Genomic DNA, 23398 nt, shown 5'->3' with positions numbered 1-23398 from the left:
TTCTAACATCCCCGGATCGAAGTGACTGCTGCCAACCAAGTCTCAGATATGTGTTGTGTTACAAAAATTGCAAGTCATTGTTTATTAATGGTTCAAAGTTAGTAAGTGATCATGCACACATACTTACATAGATACTTACTGCTCAGAGTTACTTATTGTTCATAGACACTTACTGATCAGAGTTACTTACTGGACATAGTTACTCAGTGTTCAGAGTTACTTACTGGTCATAGTTACTCAGTGTTTAGAGTTACTTATTGTTCATATATACTTACTGATCAGAGTTACTTACTGGTCATAGTTACTTAGTGTTCAGATTTAGTTGCGCACATCTAAGTATATGATTCTCAACTGGTTCTACCATCCCCGGACCGAAGTGACTGCTGCCAACCAAGTCTCAGATATGTGTTGTGTTACAAAAATTGCAAGTCATTGTTTATTAGTGGTTCAAAGTTAGTAAGTGATCATGCACACATACTTACATAGATACTTACTGATCAGAGTTACTTATTGTTCATAGATACTTACCGATCAGAGTTACTTACTGGACATAGTTACTCAGTGTTCAGAGTTACTTACTGGTCATAGTTACTCAGTGTTTAGAGTTACTTATTGTTCATATATACTTACTGATCAGAGTTACTTACTGGTCATAGTTACTTAGTGTTCAGATTTAGTTGCGCACATCTAAGTATATGATTCTCAACTGGTTCTACCATCCCCGGAACGAAGTGACTGCTGCCAACCAAGTCTCAGATATGTATTGTGTTACAAAAATTGCAAGTCATTGTTTATTAGTGGTTCAAAGTTAGTAAGTGATCATGCACACATACTTACAAAGATACTTACTGATCAGAGTTACTTACTGGACATAGTTACTCAGTGTTCAGAGTTACTTACTGGTCATAGTTACTCAGTGTTCAGAGTTACTTATTGTTCATAGATACTTACTGATCAGAGTTACTTACTGGTCATAGTTACTTAGTGTTCAGATTTACTTGCGCATATCTAAGTATATGATTCTCAACTGGTTCTACCATCCCCGGAACAAAGTGACTGCTGCCAACCAAGTCTCAGATATGTGTTGTGTTACAAAAGTTGCAAGTCATTGTTTATCAGTGTTCAAAATAAGTAAGTGATCATCACACATACTTACATAGATACTTACTGATCAGAGTTACTTACTGGTCATAGTTACTTACTGATCATAGATACTTACTGATCATAGTTATATAATATAGTATTCGGATGTTCATAAATCTAAAAACGAAATTCTATAATAAAAGATAGCAGTTAAAAACTGGAAAAGTTATATAATTTATGTATCTTATTACTTTTACTAAACTCCAGAGCTGTATTAAAAAGTTTTTAGTGGCCCTATATAGTTAAGATATTTGCTTTAAATAATTATTATGAAAATTAAAAGGGAAAACATATGAAGAATTAAAATTCAATTAATATTCGACACTCCTAAAATGTAGTTTCTTTATCGAATTGAAGAAATTTCTTCCAATCCCCTAATAATAGCTTATTTTGAATTTAAATACAAATACATATAAATTAAATATATTCAAGTGAGAGGAATATTTGGCCAATCAAGTTTTGTTGGCATATTTAAGCTATACATTTCAAATGCCGAGTATTAGTCACAGCAAAAATGGGCTTGACAACTTTTACCTGCGGTTCAACGGATTAAAATATAATAGGATTGAATATAATAGGAATTATTGTTTGGCTTGGATTTTGGAGTACAAATATATAAATATATATACATACGTTCGTGTTCATGGTTAAAGGCTTAAGAGTTAACGAGTTCTTTTTTATTTTCCTGAAATTCTCATAAAAGCCGCTGTCTTCAGACAAAAAAAGAAAGAAAAAATGTAAAGAGAAGTTTTATGAATGAATTAGTATGGAAATAGTGCAGAAATATCTGCTAGCACACACATGATATGAGTATGTACTTCATATATGTATGTTTTAATGTTTCTGCACTGTGTATATAATTTAAAGAGGTCTTAGAACCCAAAGTTAATAGTATACGCCCAGAGACCATGGCAAAAAATTATATATTTCATAAGCCCAACCCGCGCTCTATCATTAAAAAATTGCTTAATTAAGGAGTCCATTAATTAATTAATGACAGAGGGAGGCAGCTTTACATTGGGAGCCAACAGAGTGTTAACATCTGTTAACAGACTGTAACCACAATTAGTTTTTGTTATCTTTACTCTGTGATATATATATATATTTATACGTATATATATTCATTGTTTGCTTGTATTATATTTTCGCTTGATTTCTCTCTGTCGCAATTATCTTCGCATTGAGTTGATAGCGAAAAGCGAAACAATGTCGAGAATTGCCAATTCAGAACAATAATATATGTATGTATGTACAGATGTATATTTGAGTACTAAAAAAGCCTCTGTTAAATTAGAAATAATAATATTTGCACAAGAACTTGAATAACTTCATTATGGTGTGTGATAAGTAAAGAGTGATTCAGTAACCTTGGTTTTTATTATAACCTAGACAACCTGGATTATATATGATATAGGCAGAAGAATAAATCTTTACTCAATAAGGTACTTTGAAAGTTTTGACTATAATCGGATAATATTTATGGCTATTTTTAAATAATTAAGTTATTCTCTCTATCCTTGTCACTCAGCCTCCCTTCCAGGGGTTAGTTGAGTTTCATACCTTGGTTTTAAACTTGGCTCATACAAAAATTAAATTTTTTTCTATAATTTTTTAAAATTTCTAATTGAATTAAGAAAATAACTGTGTTTGAAAAGTTTCGTCAGGTTTTCTTACTTGCTTATTTATTTATTCTATTTTTTATTTTAAATAAAACTGAGGACTGTTTAATGATTTAAAATAAAGCAAGTTAAGTCAGAAGAAATAAATATATTAATTCATTCAATTATACTTTTGTGTATATTGCAAGGTTCCCAATTGACAACAGATTACAATATAATATAATGCAATCTAATTCCCAATTTACTACAAACTTCCCTTATAACTAAAAAGACTATGTTTTAAATTATAAATATATATATTTTTATTTTTTATCATCAATATCTTTTCATGACATATAATCTCCAATATTCTTTGAACTTATATCGAACAGGGCCTAAAAGTATACACCAAATTTGTTGCCCATTCAAAACACTTCCACATCCTCATGCGTGTGTGCTAGTGATAAGACCTAAAGCTGTTATCTATACACACCAGACTCGTCTGTCGGTATGAAAAGGTAAAAAAGAAAATATTAATGAAAATAGCGCTCCAATAGTGACAATCAGTTTACCCTTGTTAATGGCTTTTCGGGACTGCTTTTGGCTGCAATTGAAGTTATTGCCCTTTCCGAATGTCAGTCATCACGAGAGTGAAGTTTTATTTGAATTTCCTTAAAGTGCAGATAATCCTAATTAAAAGGTGATTTGTTTTATACCTTTTACTTTTTTATTACAATTAAAAACTGGAAAATTATGTATTTTTTTATATAGTTTATTTTTTTAATTATTCCCTGGTATTTTAGACACCTAAATGTGTGGAAAACTTAACAATACGTTTATATATTGATAAAGTAGACAGCTTTGAATGTTAATAAACAAAAAACTACATTTTACTTATTTGTAATCTTATTTTTTCTATGACAAGAAAGGAATCTGATAGATTTTTAAACAAATTCAAGAACCTTGTACTTTGCATTAATTCTACAAGTTATCAAGTTATCCCTCGCAGTGTTAGCTTTTTTTCCAGGTTTAATCTTGCCAATCTTGACTAGTGTTCGGTATTAACACAATTATTAAAGTCCCCACTTGAACATCGACCACAGGTGTAGGTTCCTCGTGATTGTGTTGGTGGTTATTTTAGAGGCCAATCAAGGCCCCATTTTAAAGGCTGATATCGATAAAGATCGGCATGCAACCGGATGAGCCAGTGAACATACTGTTTATTGTATGTTTAGTGAATTTTTTTTAAGCTTTTCCAAAGTCAATTCGTTTTGTTTCCACGGCTACAAAAAAAGCACCTGCAAAATAAAAACAAAAAATACCACTAAGACTTGTTCCCTCCCGCATAATCTAAAGTCTTTTTTTATAGCTTTTATTGATTTTATTTGGCGTACTGGCCGATTAAAACAAAATTATATATATATTTATATATGTTGTAGAAAACCAACTAGTATACTTGGTAAAGTTCCATTTTGTTTGGTTTTGGATGGAAAGTTTACATACATATATTACGTATTAGATCTATGAGAGCTATGGGATAAACTCTAGTTAAAAAAAAACTACAATTAATTTCCTATTTATAACATTTTTATATATAAACTAATAGGGCAAGATCTGGGTTAACTTTACTACCTGAAGATGTAATTTTTCATATGCATTTTGGTTACTTTTATCATAATACCATGTTAAATGTCATTTTGGACATTTAAAATTCTAAAATTATTACTAATTATATTTTATGTTAATATATGATTTAATTTTTGTAACTAAACTATTTTAATCACATTATTTTAGTGGCCATTAGGTGCATTTATATAAAATAAGAAAGCTTTAGTTCAGTGTGCTCGACTATGAGATACCTGGTACCCCAAAAAACATGTAGGAAAAAAATATTAATTCTAAAAATATGTTTTTTGTATAATATTGTATTGTTTTTTGTTGTTTCTATTCACATGTATTTTTTCCTACAGAAATTCAAGCTTAAATGTAGCATTCTTTGAGACAATTATAAACATATTGTCATTGGAATTTTTCTTTCTAATTACTATTTATATAGTTTTTTTCTAAAAAAAAAATCAAGCTTGCATATAGCGTTTTTTGAGACAATACAAACAATAAGATGTATAACGCCATACCAATTTTTCGGTCTAAAGCAAGGTTCGTTGCTCGATTTACATATATATACTTTTGTTAGGTGTTGTCTTTTTTCTATATTTTATATGATTTAATGACTTGGAAACATAACTTTTCTATAAACCTGTTCCACTTATGTAGCTTTAGTCCATAAAAATCACTGACCATTGGTGGTCATTACATTAATCAGACCCGGCATTACCTCCGCCTGAATGGGTCCATAGTCAACACGTTCACCATCGACCACCAGAATGCCATCGGAGGTCTGGGGTTCGATACGGAACGCTCTGCAGGCCACCACCTTGATGAAGGGATCCTCACCGATGGGCAGATGGGTGCCGGTATTTAAACTCAACATAAAGTTCAACAATTGATGGCGACTCACTCCACTACGGATGATCACCAGATAGATAAGTCCATCACTTAGTCGGGATTCCGGGGCAAAGAAGACATCCGAAGACAAGTGTGTGGTATAGGCAGCATGAACCATCACAAAGTCACCTTCCTCACAAATCCAACCATCCTTGGACTCCAATGGCATATTTAACCCGGGAATAGTGCCCGATGGCACCAATTCCGCAAATTCAGCATTTGCTGCCTCAATACGTTGATTTATACTCATTCGACTGCGATTTGAACGAAGACTGGGACCACCCAGTGAATAATAAGCGGTTCTCCTTGACATGGCCGAGTGCCAACTATCGGCATTTTGTCGGTACACAGATCTATCCAGGGATATAGCATCAGAGAAGTGTTCAGCATCCTCCTCCCCTTCCTCTTCCTCGGGTAAATCATGAAACTCACTGGCTTCTGCCTTGGAATTAGCATTTGAAGTGGGTGTAAAGTTGGCAGATTTTTTAGTTATTTCCTTGGCTTCCTTGGCCTGCTCCACTTTAGTTATTTTATTGGGCAATTGGTAATAAACCTTGCCCTTGTATGTCCTCAATGTTATTAAACGTCTTATAGCCCAAAGGGTAAATCTCTGGGCTCCAATTGATCTCAAGCGTTCGCTTTCAATGTCAATATCGGCTATAAGACCCCAACCTACTGATAAAAAGGAATACATTACATAATGCTTATCCCTGGCTGCAATCTCAACTCGAACCACATCCATGGGTGTGCTCTTGCCGGCAATGCAGGTGAGAGTGGCATGTAGAATGGGTTTGGGTTCATAGGGTTCATTGCAATGATGGGCTACACTTTTGGCCAAACCATTGCCAGAGCCACAGGGTATAATGCCCAAGGGTAGCTCCCTGCAAGCCCTTCTCCAATCCATGCGTTCCATAAGACCATTGAGCACTTCGTAGAAGAGACCATCGCCAGAGGCCACCACAATGCCAGAATAACGTTCCAGCAGATCCTTTCTAGTTCGTACAAATTCCTTGGCATATTGCGGATGTGTGGTTATTTGTAAATCATATTGGACCTCTGCCTCGCTGAGCAGTGGGGCCACTTGCTTCTGAAAGAGCTCTCGTCCCTTGCCGGAACCGGATTTGGGATTTAGGAGTATCAGTAATTGTTTGCTGGAATCACCAATGTGACTGGAGGCACTGCATCCAGCACTGCCTCTCTTATGTTGCCTTATAGTTCGATGCCATTGTTCGGCAGTGTTTAAATTAACTGCATAATCATGGCTAGAACGAAAGCGTAGTATCCTGAGGGTCTGAACTCTCCTCAAGGGTTTCTCCTTCTTCAAATAAGCATATATATAGAGATAGGCGCTATTATCACTGTCCGGTTCCGGTGAAGCCTCTTCCGTTTGGACATTGGGATTCTTGCAGGAGTTGAGGCCACCGCGGGCACGTTTCCTTAAACGCGGTCCAAAGCGGGAACCAATGATATCATCGATCCTAATTAACTGCTCATTGATATGATCATCTTCATCCGTTTCACGTCGCAAATAGACTCCCTCCGGACAGAGTTTAACCTGAATTTTAATGCTCTGCTTTCTACGATTATTATCCACAAAGAAGATTTCGCTAAGTTCATTGGTCTTGGCACACACTCCCGTTTCCGTTTCCGTTTCCGTTTCAATTTCCATTTCCGCTTCGGAGGCTGTGGATATGGATGTTCCCGGTGTAGTGACTTGCTCCTGCTCCTGACTATTCGGATCCAGTAAATTAATCTCCGTTTTGGCCGTCATTTTTGTGTTTTATATTTCCTCAGCTTCGGTTGTCTCTGATTTTTGGCACGTCTTTGACCTTGTCTTCACATGCAAAAAAAAAAAAAAAATAAAAAATATAAGCAAATCACACAAGGCACCATGAATATATAAGGGTGTAATCAGGTGTTATATGGATATATATATTGATATACATGTGTAATTTGCCAACTTTGAAACTCGTTTATTTTGATTTGCTGCTCTTTTTGGAGCCATTTTATTTTTGTATTTTGTGAAATTAGAGTTAAAAAACTGGTTTGTTGTGTGCTCTTTTTTTTCGTTGTTCGCTCAAGTCAATTATTATATGTGTGATTATTTTTTGTTTGCTTTTACTTTGTGCGATTTATGTGGAAATATACAAAGCTTTTGGAAACTCGGTTACTTTTTGGGTTTTTTCTCTTTCTGTTTTGTTGAGAGTTCACTTTAATGTTGTAAAAGTAATAAAAAACAAATAAAGAACAATAAAAAACATCAATAGAACTAAAAAAAAAATATTTTTCTTAATCCTTTTAAACTTTTGTTGCATTTTTTAACAAAATATATGTATATTTTAAAATATGAGTATCATATTTCTATAACTTTCTTTGTTTACAATTTAACACATTTGTATATTCTTAAAAAAAAATCAATGTATTTTTTTCTGCTCCTCGAGTTTGTCAACCTTTTCAAACCTTTGTTATATTTTTATTTTCTTGCGTAAAAAAAATCTGATTCATTTTCTTTGTTCACAAACTCAACACATTTGTTTTTTGTTGTTTAGAAACTGTTTAGTTTAATTTTATGTGCAGCTTGCAGGGTATCCGATTTCTACCATAAGTTTGCCAAGCAAATGTGTTTTTTTTTCTGGCCTCATTTAATGGCTTTTATATTTTTGCATCAACAGCCGAATTGATTTAGACTTGGAATGTACTCTATTTAGACTTTATCTTTATATTTAATTTATTATATTTTCTTTAAAGATTTATATGAAATCAATATTTTTAAAAGACATTTTTTAATAGGTTAATCATTAGTTAAAAAAAATATACGCAAAATAAGTGTTTTAATGTTTATAAAATTCATTTATTGAACCATTTTTACATATGGCATATATTTTGTTAATGTTCCAAGCTTTGTAAAGGGTTTTTGAGTTTGTTATTGAAATTATTTTTGTAGTTCTTTAATTTAAATATTATTTATTTGTAATACTAGAGCATTTGTATGTCTTTGTTTATTTTATTTAATTTTCAAATTCTTGATTGATTGATTGATCTTTTATTTAATGGGATCTTTTCAGTTAGTTATATATTTTGTTTTTAAGGCAAACCAGCATACTATATAGTTAAGGTTCATTTTATATAGACCAATTTTATTGTTTATAAATAACCGGGCTCACGAAGCTAAATGAGTTTACCAATTACTATTATTATTATTATTATTGTGCGTCTGGCATTACATTTAACTTTTTGTCCGCATGCGATCGCCGACGCTGAGTATATATATATTTATATATATGTACGATCCGATACGATCCAATCCGATCCGGGTTGCGATCGCTTCCTGTGCGCTTGACACGACAATTCGTACTGAAACTATGAAACGCGCGGGTGAACTAACCTTATTTTCAATGGAGACTTGGCTTTACGATTGCATTGTTGCTTTTGGCTTTGGCTTTGGCTTTGGCTTTGCTTTTTGACTTTGCTTTTTACTTTCACAGACATACACATACGCACCCCATATACACACCCCACTCACACCCCAAATACACCCCACATACAAATTGTTGCTTTTGTTTTTTTTTGTTTTTTTTTCGTGTCGAAATCTAATCAACACGTATCGTATTAATGAGATATTACCCGCTGCCTTTTGCCTTTCCAGTGTCTTTATCTTTTCCAGTTGTTGTCCACCTGTTACAGTTTTATTTTTAACCCTCATATATATATATATATATATATAAATATATTTACTTTTTTTTCGATTTACTATTTGTCTTGTTTGTCTAATAATAATAAACAAAATGTAGGCGGTGTCTTTTTTTTTTCTTAGTGTACTTTTCTGTGTGGGTTACGAATATTTTTTTTTTGTATTTTTGAGCTGCAATTGAATAATTTTCGCCTTTGACCTTGTGGCGAGAGCTTTCGACTCGACATTGCATTTTGTGAGGGGGAAAAGCAATGATAGGTTTTTTCTTTTTAATATATATTTGTGTTCTTTACGCAAAACAGTAGGCAGTCGATATTATTAACTAAAAATATCGATATATCAATACTGATTAGAAAGTCGATATAAAAATCGATATTTTGACATTGCGATATACCTATGTTCGATAAATATATATTTTTCTTAGTGCATCGAATATATATAATCCGAAAAATGGTCATAAAATTAATAATATCCATATTTTAACTTAAAATTCGATATTTATCGATATTTTAAATTTCAATATACCAAAATGTTCGATATGATATTAATAATCGGATATATTAATACCGACATTTTAAATCTCGTTAAATACCGTATTTTTTATCAATCTATAATACAGTCAACTTATATAAAAATATGAAATTTATATTAAGTCTATTTTTATTTTTATATAAATTTACTTTTTTACAGATCGATTTTAAAGTGTGATATTTTCCTATCGATATACATTTTTACCATAAAAAATATCATTAATTAGCACAACTTTACTATACTTGTTTTCTGTTATTTCATGTTAGATTAAAATATAGAATACTTTCTGTTATCATGATGTGATAAAAGATATTAACCTGGTATTAGGCTATATGTATTCTCTATTATGAGTACCCACTGTACACTCACTTGCCACTTGCAATAGATTCAAGTATATCCACAATGCATTAGTTTGCTTGCATGGACGACACTTGGCTTTCATTCATTCATTCATTTACTCATTTTTTCAACCCCCTCCTTCATGTGATATCCCTCTTTTGTTTTATTTGTAATCAATAATATTGCGTGGGATAAATGAGTAATACTATTGAGTGTTAATGGGGTTGTGAGTCTAGTGTTTCTCCACTTGTTGCACATACGTCACGTTGGTCCAACGATGTTATCGCTTATCAGCTGTCCTAACGATAACTGTGCCACATTATGACTCATACCATAACCCCTTGGAGTTCGTAGAAAATGTCACCTACAAGCTTTTCCAAAAAAAAGAAACAAAATATATGAAAAGCTAAATAAACATTTCGGTGGAACTCTTTCACACGTGATATATATACATATATAGTATACTTTGATATGGCTTGTCAATCTCTGGTTTAAAGGGCTCATCGTAAATAAATTGCGATTTCTTTGGAATAATTAAATTCAATATTTTTTCGCTTAGCCACTAGCAGGTGTACAAATCAAGTACACATTTTATATATATTTTTTGTTGGTGTATTTCGGTTTTTATTTGCTTGCGAGCTGTTTGTTGATATCAGTAAAAGGAATAAAGATTGTACAAAAATTGTGTTGATTTTATGTGTTGGTCATTCTTGGACACATACAAAAGACAGCGAAGTTTATTGTTCAAGAGGTATCAGAAAATATAAATTGTAAAAAATAATAACAATATAAAAAAATAATAATTATTACACTGGGAAACACTGGAAAACGGAAAATAAAGAGTTACAGATTTTTTTCCAATATAGATTTGTGAATTTAAAGCAAAATAAGCAGTCTAGATCTGTTTTACTGGAGCTATTTTTATTTCTAGTAATTTTTTAGCATGCAAATTTATGATTTATATATAAAATCATTAAAACTTCATCGTAATATAATTTAATATTATTAAAAATAAAACACACCTAACTACGCATTAATTTTGAACCCTATTGACGTACTTTATATCTGTCTTTATTGGTTTTACTGTAATTTAAATTGAAAGCTACGCCTTGTAAAAAAAATACACGTCAAAATGGAATTTTTAATGGGCTTAATTCCTTTCTATGTGTGATTCATGGAAGGTTTTTCGTGTTCGCACCTACGTATAAATGTACATGAATCAGACCAAAAACAAAAATTAATTGAAGAAGACATATAGGCAAGACCCATGGAATTACACTCCCCACTTTGCCTTTGCAATTATAATGTAATTTGTCTTGAAAAATATTCAGTGTTTATTTATTATTTTAAGGTCTGACAAAAGGGGTTAAACTCAAACCAATGGAATATACATATGCAATGCACTTCCCCATAGTGATTCTTGATTCTAGTTGCTTTGGTTTATCGTTTCTTGACCTACATTCATTATTATTTCAATTTACTTTTGGTTTTTAATCTCAATTGTTTGGAAATGAAACAGCAGTTGCAAGAGCAATATTTCGAATGCAGAAAGATAAATGCAGTCCTACAGTAATCGATATATATTTATCTATATATCTTAGACAGGGAAGATTGATAGATCTAAATAATAGTTTATAATATGACAGAAAACAATATTCCATAAAAATGTCTTTACATTTCCCTTCAAATTATAATTTATTTCATAATTCTTTGAAATATTTTCTTGCGTTTAAAAATAATACATCATATTTATATGGATGACATATTTGCTTATCAATAAATCCCTAGAACCTGAAATATTTTGTTTAGATAAAGTTAGAAAACGATTCTTGCTTGATGCAATACAAATTGATAAAGTGTAATTCTTAGAATACGTGGAAGAAAAATAATAAATTATTATATCTATTTATATTAATTCATGAAAATAACTCTTACAAAAAATTGAGATAATTAGAAAATCAAAAGAATTCCTTGTTTTATACTCACTGCACCAAGAAAAAAACTTTACAGATAAAGAGTTCTTTTATCACTGAACTGATTGATTTGTGTGAAGAAGTTATCAATAAAAGAGAGAGAGAGTGACAAAAGAAACAGAATCGTTTAATTATTGCCAATTTAATACTGCGCCTATTATTGTTTTTCTTCCTTCTTCTGCTATCTTTTGCTCTCTCTATATTGATAACTCTTTTGTTTTCAGGCCATTGGGGGAGCTACGAAGGTCACACATTCTCTAGAAAAAAAATACTTCCTTGTCAGAAATTAATTTTAGTTTGAAAAACAATTGTTTTTAATGTTTAGAGATGATCGAATATATCGATATTTTACTTTGAAGTTGGTATATAAAATGATCTATAAATGTTGCTATTCTAAATAAACAAATTAATAATATAACAGATTTATTTTAGTTAACTTTAAAATTTTTAAAACATTTCTGGAGTAGCTTAAGAGATGATAGAAAATATCGATAATAATCGCTTAAGTGGATATATATTTATCGTTCTTCAAACTTTGCGATATATAAGCCTTAAATAAACTTTCATCTTTATGTATTGAATCATAATAATAAGCAAAAAGTTATTAATATATTATACATATTATTTTCTGATATTATCGATACTTTTTTAATGTAAAATATCAGTTTTCGATATTTTCGATACACCTTATCGAACTTTTACATTCGATATATATAGCTACATTCTTCTGCATCCCTTTTTAATCTGGTTAAAATAAACATAAATAAACTCCAAATTAATTATGAAAATCCTCATCATCTCTATGCTAAAAATTAAATTACTTGATGGGAATTGATTGTCAAAAAGAAAGTAAATTTAGTTACCGGTGGCAGAGTTGAAAAAACCCAGCAAGGCAAAAATTGACAACAGAAAGCCCTGACAGCTTTTGCTATTGTTCAGTTTCAGTTTCAGTTCAGCGCAAGTTTTGTAGGGCGCACGAATTATAAACAAAACAATAACAGTAGAGAGGGACAGAGAAGCTGGCAAACAGACTGAAAATATATATATACTCGCTTTGCACTCGCTACTATTTGTTTTATAATTTTTGTATTTTGTAGAACGAGTATCTGGCACATGTTCATATCTCGAGCAAAAGGTTCATTTGTCCGGTGCTGTCTCAAGATCCGGTAACAACTTCCACTCTTTCGGTGGTAATTACATTTTTAAAGATTACTTCTTGTTCCACATTAATATATATGAATCTAATTACTAAATATTGTAACTTATTTTATTTATTTCAGTTCTGTGAACCTGCGCATTATGTGGAACAATATGCGGCGGTCTTAGGAACGCAACAAAAGGATACATTTACATTCAAGTAAATAAAAACGAAAGAATACTTTGCTGGATAACCTCTTTGACCTAGAAAATCTAGGAGGCAAGACTAAGGGATTCGTTTTGGGACACGGGTTGGGTGTAATAGACTGAGACTAGTTCTTTGTCAGCAGAAAATGACCCTGACCACAACGACCACTGCCTCATCAGCCGAGAGCCAAGCAAAAATGGATGTTAAGGGCGGCGATCCGGTACCTCCAGGTGAAGAGAATCTTCCCACTTCCGAGATGGATCTGCTGGCCAAGTTGGAGGCGGCCAATAAGCTCATCGAGAGCGATGCCAAATCCCTTAACTCTCTGCACTCAACGCACAGTCGCAAGAACTCGGATACGAGTCAGATAAGTCTCACATCGAGTAAGTTACTATCAAAAGTCATTAAATTATAAATTTAAATAAGAATTTGGGATCTATACAATATTGATATAGCTATGTTATCTTTTAACTTCTTTTTGTTCATTAAATTCATACAAAATATTTAAATTCCTCAGCGTAGGTCTTATAAAAATAAGGTACTTAACGCCTTACGGAAATACTCTCAAAATACATTCAAATTACTTTCGAAATACTTTCTAAATTCACTAAAAATACACTCAAACAGGCGGAATGAGGCAGTTCTGAACCAGAATCTTCAGGCGAATCGATTTAGCCATTTTAGGATTATATATAAAAAGTAAAAAACCTATAAAATATATTTTCTAAGATATCCTGCTGAATATCAAATCGAAAATATTGAAAACCTTGATTAAAAGAACTTTAAAATATTGAAAATCATCACTTTTAACTTAAAGAAATCGAAAAAGAACTCATTTAACCTTAAAAAAGATTAATATTTTATGTAATTGTAACTCTTTTTCGATAATTGTTTTCTTAGATATAAATTATATTTATTTCTTGAATCATGAAAGTATTGATTTGTATATCGACTTTAGCGATAAATACCGATACAATATAGTTATACCGATATTTGTTGCCATCCCTATTTCTTCTTTTTTGAATTATTTACTACTTAAAATATTCCAAGTATTCCAAATATTTACTTATTTTTCTTTAATTTTATTTTAAAGGCGGCAACTCGGTGGCCGAGGAGGATGTATGGACGACGTGGGCCACCATTTTGTATGACTGGGATGGCGCCCTCAAGCGCAAGAATCCCTGTGTGAGTGAACTAGTTCGTCGTGGTATTCCGCATCATTTCCGGGCAATTGTTTGGCAACAATTAAGTGGAGCAGCCGAAGCTGACAAGAAGCAGTATGCTGAATATATTAAGGCGACCAGTGCTTGTGAGAAGGTGATCCGACGGGATATTGCACGCACCTATCCCGAGGTGGATTTCTTTAAGGAGAAGGATGGACCCGGGCAGGAGGCCCTGTTCAATGTGATCAAGGCATATTCGCTGCACGATCGTGAGGTTGGCTATTGTCAAGGATCTGGCTTTATCGTTGGCTTGCTCCTCATGCAAATGCCCGAGGAGGAGGCCTTTGCCGTGCTGGTTCAGATAATGCAACAGCATCGGATGCGTCACATGTTCAAGCCATCGATGTCGGAGCTGGGATTGTGCATGTATCAGTTGGAGAGTTTGGTGCAGGAGCAGATACCCGATATGCATATACACTTCCAGCAGCAGGGCTTCCAGACGACCATGTATGCCTCCAGCTGGTTCCTCACCCTGTATACCACAACATTGAATGTGAATCTCAGTTGCCGCATTATGGATGTATTCCTTAGCGAAGGCATGGAATTTATTTTCAAAGTGGCATTGGCCTTGCTTCTAACCGGAAAGGAGACGCTGCTCTGCTTGGACATGGAGGCCATGCTAAAGTTCTTCCAAAAGGAGCTACCAGGTCGAGTTGAAGCGGACGTAGAGGGTTTCTTCAACTTGGCCTATTCCATCAAGTTGAATAGCAAGCGAATGAAGAAGATGGAGAAGGAGTATCAGGATCTCAAAAAGAAGGAGCAGGAGGAAATGGCGGAACTCAGGCGTCTGAGACGGGAGAATTGCCTGCTGAAGCAGCGAAATGAGCTACTGGAGGCCGAGAGTGCAGAATTGGCGGATCGTTTGGTGCGTGGACAGGTTTCCAGGGCCGAGGAGGAGGAAACTAGGTAATAATTAACACTTTAAAGAAATTAAATAATTTCTAAATCTTCTGATTTTCCCAGCTTTGCCATTCAGACGGAACTGATGCAGCTGCGGCGCTCCTACCTGGAGGTATCCCATCATCTAGAGAATGCCAACGAGGAGGTTCGTGGTCTTAGCCTACGACTACAGGAGAATGTGAGTATTTTAATTAGTAATCCCATGCCCTTGTCCTTGTCCTGTAACTAAAATTGAATCTGTTGCTAATCTTCTACATATATTCTTTTCTATTTTATTTGATTTCTATGGTTGTGGTGCTTCAAATTACACACAAAACACATCCATACATATCGCTTTAATACATACAAAAAAATAAATATAAAATAAAATGCAAACAAAAAAATAAATGCTTATAAAAACAGAATGTGTCCATCGACAGCGTAAGTACAATTCTTGTGACTATGGTTTGTAGTCTTTATTTTGTAATTAAATGTACAGTTTTTGCACGTTTTTATTGTCTTGTTTTAAAATATATTAATTTATCTATTCAAAAAAATAAAAATACAACAATAAAATATATCGATTCATATATTAAATATATTTTAAGTATTAATACATTATTCATATTTACATGTTTTTGATATTTCAACCATCGAAAATAGTATTTTTACTTAATTAATAATAGTAAAAATGTATTTATACCCATAAGTTTTTAAACATTAAATCATTAACACTACTTTTATTTTTTAATATATATTTACCCATTAACCTACTTAACTTTTACTACAAATAATATACAAATATTTATTTTAACAATTACTTTTAAGCTATTTAAAACGTTTTCTTTAATTTACAAATGCATCTTTATAATAATAAGCTTTTGTAATCATTTGTATTTTAGCTACTAGCCACACAAAAACATACTCTGCTTGCCCAAATAATCAATTAAAAAATATTTATCTTTGTCCGAATGGAAAACTAATTTCTTATATAATTTTTCCAAAAATATAGAACAACTCTCGTCAGTCATCCATTGATGAGCTCTGCATGAAGGAAGAGGCTCTCAAGCAGCGCGATGAGATGGTCTCCTGTCTGCTGGAAGAGCTCGTCAAGGTGCGCCAAGGACTCGCCGAGAGCGAGGATCAGATACGTAACCTCAAGGCCAAGGTGGAGGAGCTGGAGGAGGACAAGAAAACGCTGCGGGAGACGACGCCCGATAATTCGGTGGCCCATTTGCAGGACGAACTGATTGCCAGTAAATTGCGTGAGGCGGAAGCATCGCTCTCACTGAAGGATCTCAAGCAGCGGGTCCAGGAGCTGAGCACCCAATGGCAGCGTCAGTTGGCCGAGAATCAGCGCAGCGAAACCGAACGCACCACCAATGCGGTGGATTCCACACCCAAAAAACTGCTAACGAACTTCTTTGATAGCTCCAAGAGCAGTGAGCATACACAGAAGCTCGAGGAGGAGCTGATGACGACACGCATTCGAGAGATGGAGACACTCACCGAGCTCAAGGAGCTGCGCCTTAAAGTTATGGAGCTGGAGACGCAGGTTCAGGTGTCCACCAATCAGCTGAGGCGACAGGATGAGGAGCACAAGAAGCTCAAGGAAGAGCTCGAAATGGCCGTTACCAGGGAGAAGGATATGGCCAATAAGGCACGCGAACAGCAACACAGGTGTGATTTATATTAATTTTTATTTAGAAACATATTTATTATAGCTTTTTATTGTATTTATAGATACTCGGATCTGGAATCTCGCATGAAGGATGAGCTAATGAATGTGAAAATTAAATTCACCGAGCAAAGCCAAACGGTGGCCGAACTGAAACAGGAAATTTCACGTCTGGAGACCAAGGTTCGAATTGTATATTTATACCTATTATATAGTTACCTTAATTTATTTATTTATTTTATTTTTAGAACTCGGAAATGCTTGCCGAGGGGGAACTGCGTGCCAATCTTGATGACTCGGATAAGGTGCGCGACCTGCAGGACAGGCTGGCCGACATGAAGGCGGAGGTAAGGACAGCCAGAATATTTATTTCTGTCATATAAAATCACAAATCAAGCCTTTGCTTTTCGGTTTCGGTTATATTTTAGGTTTAAAGTTTTAAGTTTTATATTTAATCCAATGCCAGCAGCAGAACTAGCATTTCTTCAAAAATAATCCCCTTGCACTGATCACATTTCACACTAAAATCACTTAAATTCCGAGAATTCGAAACTGGTATTCATTATTTCAAAATACTGCTACTTAAAAATGTTACATGCAGGCTTATAATTACTTTTAATTAATAAATACTGGCGCTTGCTTACATTAAAATATAAAGAAGACAGAAAAACTTTCTAAAAAGTCATATTTGATAGATAAAATGACCTTATAATCTTTACGATAACTAAAATTATATGGTACTTAAAATATAAGAGCGTTATTCATCTTATATATTATAAGGTCAAAGAAACAAAGTTCTTAAAGTTCTTTGTAATGTTTTTAAGTTAATTTATACAAATGAATAATACATAAAATATTAGGCTCCAAAAGTAAGCCAGGTTTTGACAAAGCAAATCACACATTTTTAAATCTCTTACGCTATCTGTTGTGGCATAATTCCAAAATATTTTCATTTTGCTAAAGCTTTTTTGTGATTTTCTTTAATGTTTTCAAAATATTTTTCGTTTGGTTAAATGTTTCTTTTTAATCACATTGTAAAGCCAAGATAATAATCTTGTATGTATTTCTCATTGCATTTTCTTTCTCACACGAAAATAAAAAACCAAACAATATGCGTTGTTTTTTTGGTTTTGCGATAAATATATATAGTATCCCACGCCAATAACCAGCCCCGACACTGAGCCGTGGAAATGGATAAGCTAAACTAATCTTAACACAACCCAAAACAAACAAAATTAAAAAAACAAATGAAAAACTATTCAATGAAATCTAAACAAAAACAAGCATTAATTTATGAAACAAAAATATTACAAATTCAAAATCAAAATACAAAGAAATTACCGAATTACAAACACCCAGAAAAAGTAAAACCTTTCCTCTAATCTCAATTCCCGAATAAACATATTTAAACCTCAACCTCAAGCAGCAGGCCAAAGCTTCAAACTACATTCAGGTCTCTATAAGATTATAAAAACTTCAAAAAACATTTTCAGTATTCTTAATTAAAGCGTATTTGTAGATTTTTTTTCCTGTCCAAACAATACTGCCTATAGTTTGCATGGTCTATAGAGTCTTCTTTAAATCCCATTTCCATTTCTAAATAGCATGAATTCGCATGAATTTTAGCTTTAACTTAAAAAGGTTATGTTAAAAAGAAAAGAGTTTAGAAATATACAACGAATATTTACTTATTTTTAATATTTATTTTATTACTTATAGCTTTTCAGAATTTAAATCAAAAATCGTTATATTCAGAATATATTCTTTCTAAATGTATTTAATTCGAAATTTGCTGATTAGTGTAGATAAACATAAAAAGAGCTTTCAGCTAATATTCGAACCTCTGTTAGAGTTAAGTTGTAATCTATCTGAAACTTATCAGTAAAAGTTTTTCAAACTAAGGTAAAAAAAACTAATGATAGATTTGAGCCTCTATTAATATTAAAGGTATTTTTTCCCCTTTTTTATTTTTTTGAAGAGTCAAAAGTAAAAGGGAAAAAAGGAAAAGAAGGATAGATTATAATACATATTATAAAAATATACAACAACTCTTAGTTTGAATGAAAAATATATAGAAATGAAATGCTTTATTTTGTTAATTTATTTTTTAAAAGAAATAAAGTAAGTAAAGAATAGTTTTTTTTTAAGATTCCCTGTAGAATTATAACCTATTGCATCCAGCTTAAATAGTTCTAACCTGAATTTAATCGACTTTCGGTGTTGTTTGTATTATGAACATTGGTCATTGTCAAGACATCAAAAATTGACATGATCTGCTGACGGCAATTGATGCTGTGTTTTGACACGAGTTTGTTTTTCAGCCTTGCTATAAAATTTAATACTATATAGTATATGCTAAACAGTAGCTATGCGAATATTAAGAGGGAGTGTTTTTGTTTTTTGTATTAATATTATTATTATTCTTCTGCACGCTTGCATGCCTTGGCCTTAGCCTTAGCTGACATATTCAAAGCAATTAATCACTTAATCTATAAGATATTTAAGGCACGTTTTAGATTTTAATGTGAATGAAGTTGTGTATTCTTTAAATTTATATATAACAACAAGGTTGAAATAATTTGTTTCATAATCATGAAAGATAATTAGCGGGGAAATCAAGTTTAAATTTGAAGGTAGTTCACACAATTTTGTAAACAAAATAAAATTAAGAATGGTTTATTGTTTTTAAGTTTGATTTAGTTTACATAAATAAAAATCGAAATATATTATAGTCAAAAGAGAATTGAAATAAGTTGTTTATACAGTTTTTTTGCTTTCTGTTTAAAAAAAAAAATCTCAAAAGCTTGAAAAACTATCATAACTCTTTAATAATATTTTATATACTATATATTAGCTTTAAAATAGAGCTTAAAAATTTTTTAAAAGTAATTTAAAATCGCCAAAATTAAGCAAAAATTTTTGATTAAATTTAGAGTTTTCTTTAAAATCCTTGCATGACTAATAATTAATAAAGTTTCTACATTTTGGCCTTGTACATTTGTTGTTGAAATCGTTCTTAGATATATCTAATTATATATATAAATATATCTATAGTATTATCTTATATTATATATTATCTAATTTTTTTCCAAATATCTTTACTAATAATGCATTTTTTTCAATTTAAATATATATAGCTGACGGCACTGAAGAGTCGTGGCAAATTTCCCGGCACCAAATTGCGCAGTTCGTCATCGATACAATCGATCGAGTCCACGGAGATCGATTTCAACGATCTGAATATGGTGAGGCGTGGCAGCACGGAGCTGTCCACATAACCTAACTCTATCTATATATACATCGAGGGATATATATATGTGATTACGGATCAGCGACAGCGACATCGGAAACAGGAAGTAAATGTTTAAGATGGAAATGGAGAGGAAGTAGTAGTTGCAAACCCATTACAATATTATTTATGTCTTATAATCTGTTTAATTCCCGTATTTAATTTTTAATATATATAAATATTTTTTTTTGCAATAATTTTATTTCTGTTAAGTTTTACAACATCAAAAAACACTCATATTTATTTATTTTAAAACCTAATCAAAACGATATTGTGGCTAAGAAATGAGTTGAAAAAGCAGTGAAAGTGGTAATATATATATTTGAATATATATATTATTATATTTTTGTTTGCATTGAAAAAATATTTAAACCGATTTGCGAAATTTGTTGCTAGTTTTGAGGAAGTTGAAGTTCTTCGATTAATGTTTAACAATTTTTACTGATTGCTTTTAGAGACGTGAATTAAATATTAATACCAATAAGCAGATACTTCCGTATTCTCTTGTCAATATATGTTTTTTTTATCATATCCATTTTATGATCAGCTATGTTATAAGGAATATAGTCTTCCAGTTTTTGTGTTTTAAAGAACCCTTTATTCGCTTAGTCCTAAGGTTAGTTTTAACCGATTAAGCAAATTTTTGAGAAGATATATTAAAATGATTTAAAATGTATAAATAATCAATGATATTTACAGTATTTCAACCACTTTCTTTAAGCTTTCAATTCGAATTTTCATAAAAAACCCTCAAATTTCGCAAATCTCAACGGTTTAAAATACATTTTCGACTCAAATATTTCACTTATTTTGTACATTTATCGATAAGAAGAGGCAACTGTTTCCATGATGCGATTAGGCGACTTAGAAGAGTATTTTGGCGATCACCTTAGATTGTAGCACATAGGCAATGCAATGAATTTTATATAAACCCAAAAGAGAAAAACCCCATCCCGAAACCCATTCCCAACCCACGAGTCACTTTAAGTGTAAGTTTTAAGCGCATCAAAAAAAAAAAGAAAATGTTAAAGAAAACGTTTTTAAAATCAATCAATATCAGATTTTTAACAAGAATAATATGTACACCTTCTTACGTTTTTGATTTTAATTTCCTCCCAGTAGGTTGAATATATATTTAATAACACTTGAATGAATTTTGTAACTCTTAAAAGCCAATAAGCTAAACCAATCTTAAAACACAAACACGATTTATAATAACAAAAATTAAAAAAAAAAAACCAAGTGCGAAAGTAACAAAGTAACAAAAGCGTTGCCAAATGCAAAATAAATATGCAGCATCAGAAACTGAGGAAACAAAACAAAAAGAAAATAATAATACAACTATTTAAAATAGTTAAAAACGATATGTGAAAGAATCACGGAACTCCATTTAAGAACGATATTAAGATAGCGATCTACGATATTCATGCACTACTCACGATATTCAACTTGGAAGCAAAAACAAAAAACAACATAAATATGATTTATAAATATGTATATGGTTCCTTTTTACTCATATTCGGGCAGCTTGCACGAAAATCGATATCAAGCAATCGAACGAGATGCGATTAATGATAAACGATTAACGATTTACGATTAAAAAAATTTATTCATTCAGTTTAAACTGTTGTTCTTCATGTGCAATATATAAATATTATTTTTTTTTTATATTTTATATCAAGATTTTATTATCATTTGTTAATCTTCCAACGCATGACGTCCTCAGTGTTTAGATTTATAAATTAACTTAATTTGTGTAATTCCAAACAGACAACAAATCGATATAATGTGTTTATTTCGTAGCGTGTAAGAAAATAATGCTGAAGAATGATGTTACAAAAACTTTTTGCTATGTTAACTTTAAGTATTTGTGTATCGCAGAACAATTCGAATTTTATGTTCAATCGCGACTAATGCATTAACATTAATTAACGATTTATGCAAATGTAAAATATATGTTATATGTATATTTCTGCGGCAAACAACCATTAACTGTCCTTAAAAGAAGGCTGGTGGGGCAGTATTATTAACGATCAGCTCTGCAGTTGACAGACTATTATATTTTAACATATTTAAATATATAAAAAAAAAACATTCCCCAAAGTCAATAAATTTCCCCATCAGCCGCAGAGGAGACCGGGATAGAGCAATGCGATATTATTGGCGACTCTAGAATTAATTGCGTATTACTTATGTTATGGCAAGCGAAAGCACAAATTAAACGATATATTATTAAACTAGTTAATATGAGTCTAAGCCCCCTCCCCCATTTATGTATTTTGCGATAAATGTTTGTAAAGGATATTTATGTAGAGGAAAAACTGTGCGAATTTCTGTTCAACAAAATTGAAGCTCTCTTAAATAATAAAATCGAAAATAATGTTAAGAGATCTTATTTCGATGTAATTTCCCTTGTCAGCTTGATAAATGCTTGTGAATTGTTAAAATACTTCTTTGGTTTATAAATTTAAAAAATCGCAATCGCAGCTTCCCTTTTATTTGCACTTATTTATTGTGATTTTTTCGTTTCACCGATTGTTGACCATTAATTATTGTAAAACTGAGTGACGCCCGAGAGAAATATATATGTAAATCCAAGTAAACAAAATTCTGAATCACAAATGAAATGAAATGTATGTAGTTGGCAAAATAAAACCACAAATAGTGTTAAATACATAACATTTACACAGCCACACAAAGAGAAACAAAATGTATACATATATACCTACCTACCTATATCAATATAACGATAAAACTGAAATATTGAAAACGCAAAGAAAGAGCTGGAAAGGTAAAATTCAACTTAATATACAAAATCAATACAAAAATTCAACGGATATGCATACAAAATGAAATCAAAGTTACAACAATTTGTAGTATTAAATAAATAAAAATGAAAAGCAAAAATCAAAGACTTGTATTTATTTGGATTTATAAGGAGACTATCTCAGCTTATTTATTAAAAATTTTTGGAGCATTTCTAGAGCAAATGAAAGTGCAAGTTAAACGTTTCAATATTTATATTAACAATTCTTTTTTAGGCTATAAAGTCTAGACTTGTCTGGCAAATATTTATATTTATACTTGTTGCTAATAGATCAACCTAATAAGTGTGGGGAAACCTGTGCAAATTACAGTTCAAACAATTTGAACTCACTGCAAGTGATTCATTGGGAATATTGAACCCTCGATTGGTGAGCTAAT

The 23398-nt window shown here is 32.0% G+C and overlaps 2 protein-coding genes across 6 annotated transcripts; one reads left to right on the top strand and one right to left on the bottom strand.

The window, feature by feature from the left end:
- Window positions 1-3499: 3499 nt before the first annotated feature.
- On the bottom strand, window positions 3500-8642 carry Sk1 (Sphingosine kinase 1). 2 transcript variants are annotated; one of them, XM_020962994.2, is made up of 2 exons: window positions 8471-8642; window positions 3500-7080 (listed from the first exon to the last, which is right to left on the bottom strand). In XM_020962994.2, the coding sequence occupies exon 2, from the start codon at window positions 7015-7017 to the stop codon at window positions 5032-5034; it is 1986 nt and encodes a 661-aa protein (XP_020818653.2). In that variant the 5' UTR covers window positions 7018-7080; window positions 8471-8642; the 3' UTR covers window positions 3500-5031. The 2 variants fall into 2 exon arrangements, with proteins under 2 accessions (XP_020818653.2, XP_086695279.1); XM_086839153.1 differs by having other exon boundaries at window positions 8429-8628.
- A 4418-nt stretch (window positions 8643-13060) lies between these two features.
- Evi5 (ecotropic viral integration site 5) lies at window positions 13061-23101 on the top strand. Of its 4 annotated transcripts, XR_015273094.1 has the most exons (9): window positions 13061-13508; window positions 14219-15254; window positions 15312-15426; window positions 15651-15668; window positions 16240-16907; window positions 16971-17088; window positions 17154-17252; window positions 18055-18358; window positions 20043-23101. XR_015273094.1 is itself a non-coding variant. In XM_086839151.1 (8 exons), exons 1-8 carry the CDS (start codon window positions 13271-13273, stop codon window positions 20181-20183), a joined length of 2433 nt encoding a protein of 810 aa, XP_086695277.1. In that variant the 5' UTR covers window positions 13061-13270; the 3' UTR covers window positions 20184-23101. The 4 variants fall into 4 exon arrangements, 2 of the variants coding, with proteins under 2 accessions (XP_086695277.1, XP_086695278.1); XR_015273095.1 differs by lacking the exon at window positions 15651-15668; XM_086839151.1 differs by lacking the exon at window positions 18055-18358.
- Window positions 23102-23398: the final 297 nt, after the last annotated feature.

The sequence above is a fragment of the Drosophila serrata genome, unplaced genomic scaffold (genome assembly GCF_035046125.1).
Source record: "Drosophila serrata isolate PLE 108 unplaced genomic scaffold, ASM3504612v1 contig_362, whole genome shotgun sequence".
Lineage (NCBI taxonomy): Eukaryota > Metazoa > Arthropoda > Insecta > Diptera > Drosophilidae > Drosophila > Drosophila serrata.
This window is presented reverse-complemented; position numbering and strand designations above follow the sequence as displayed.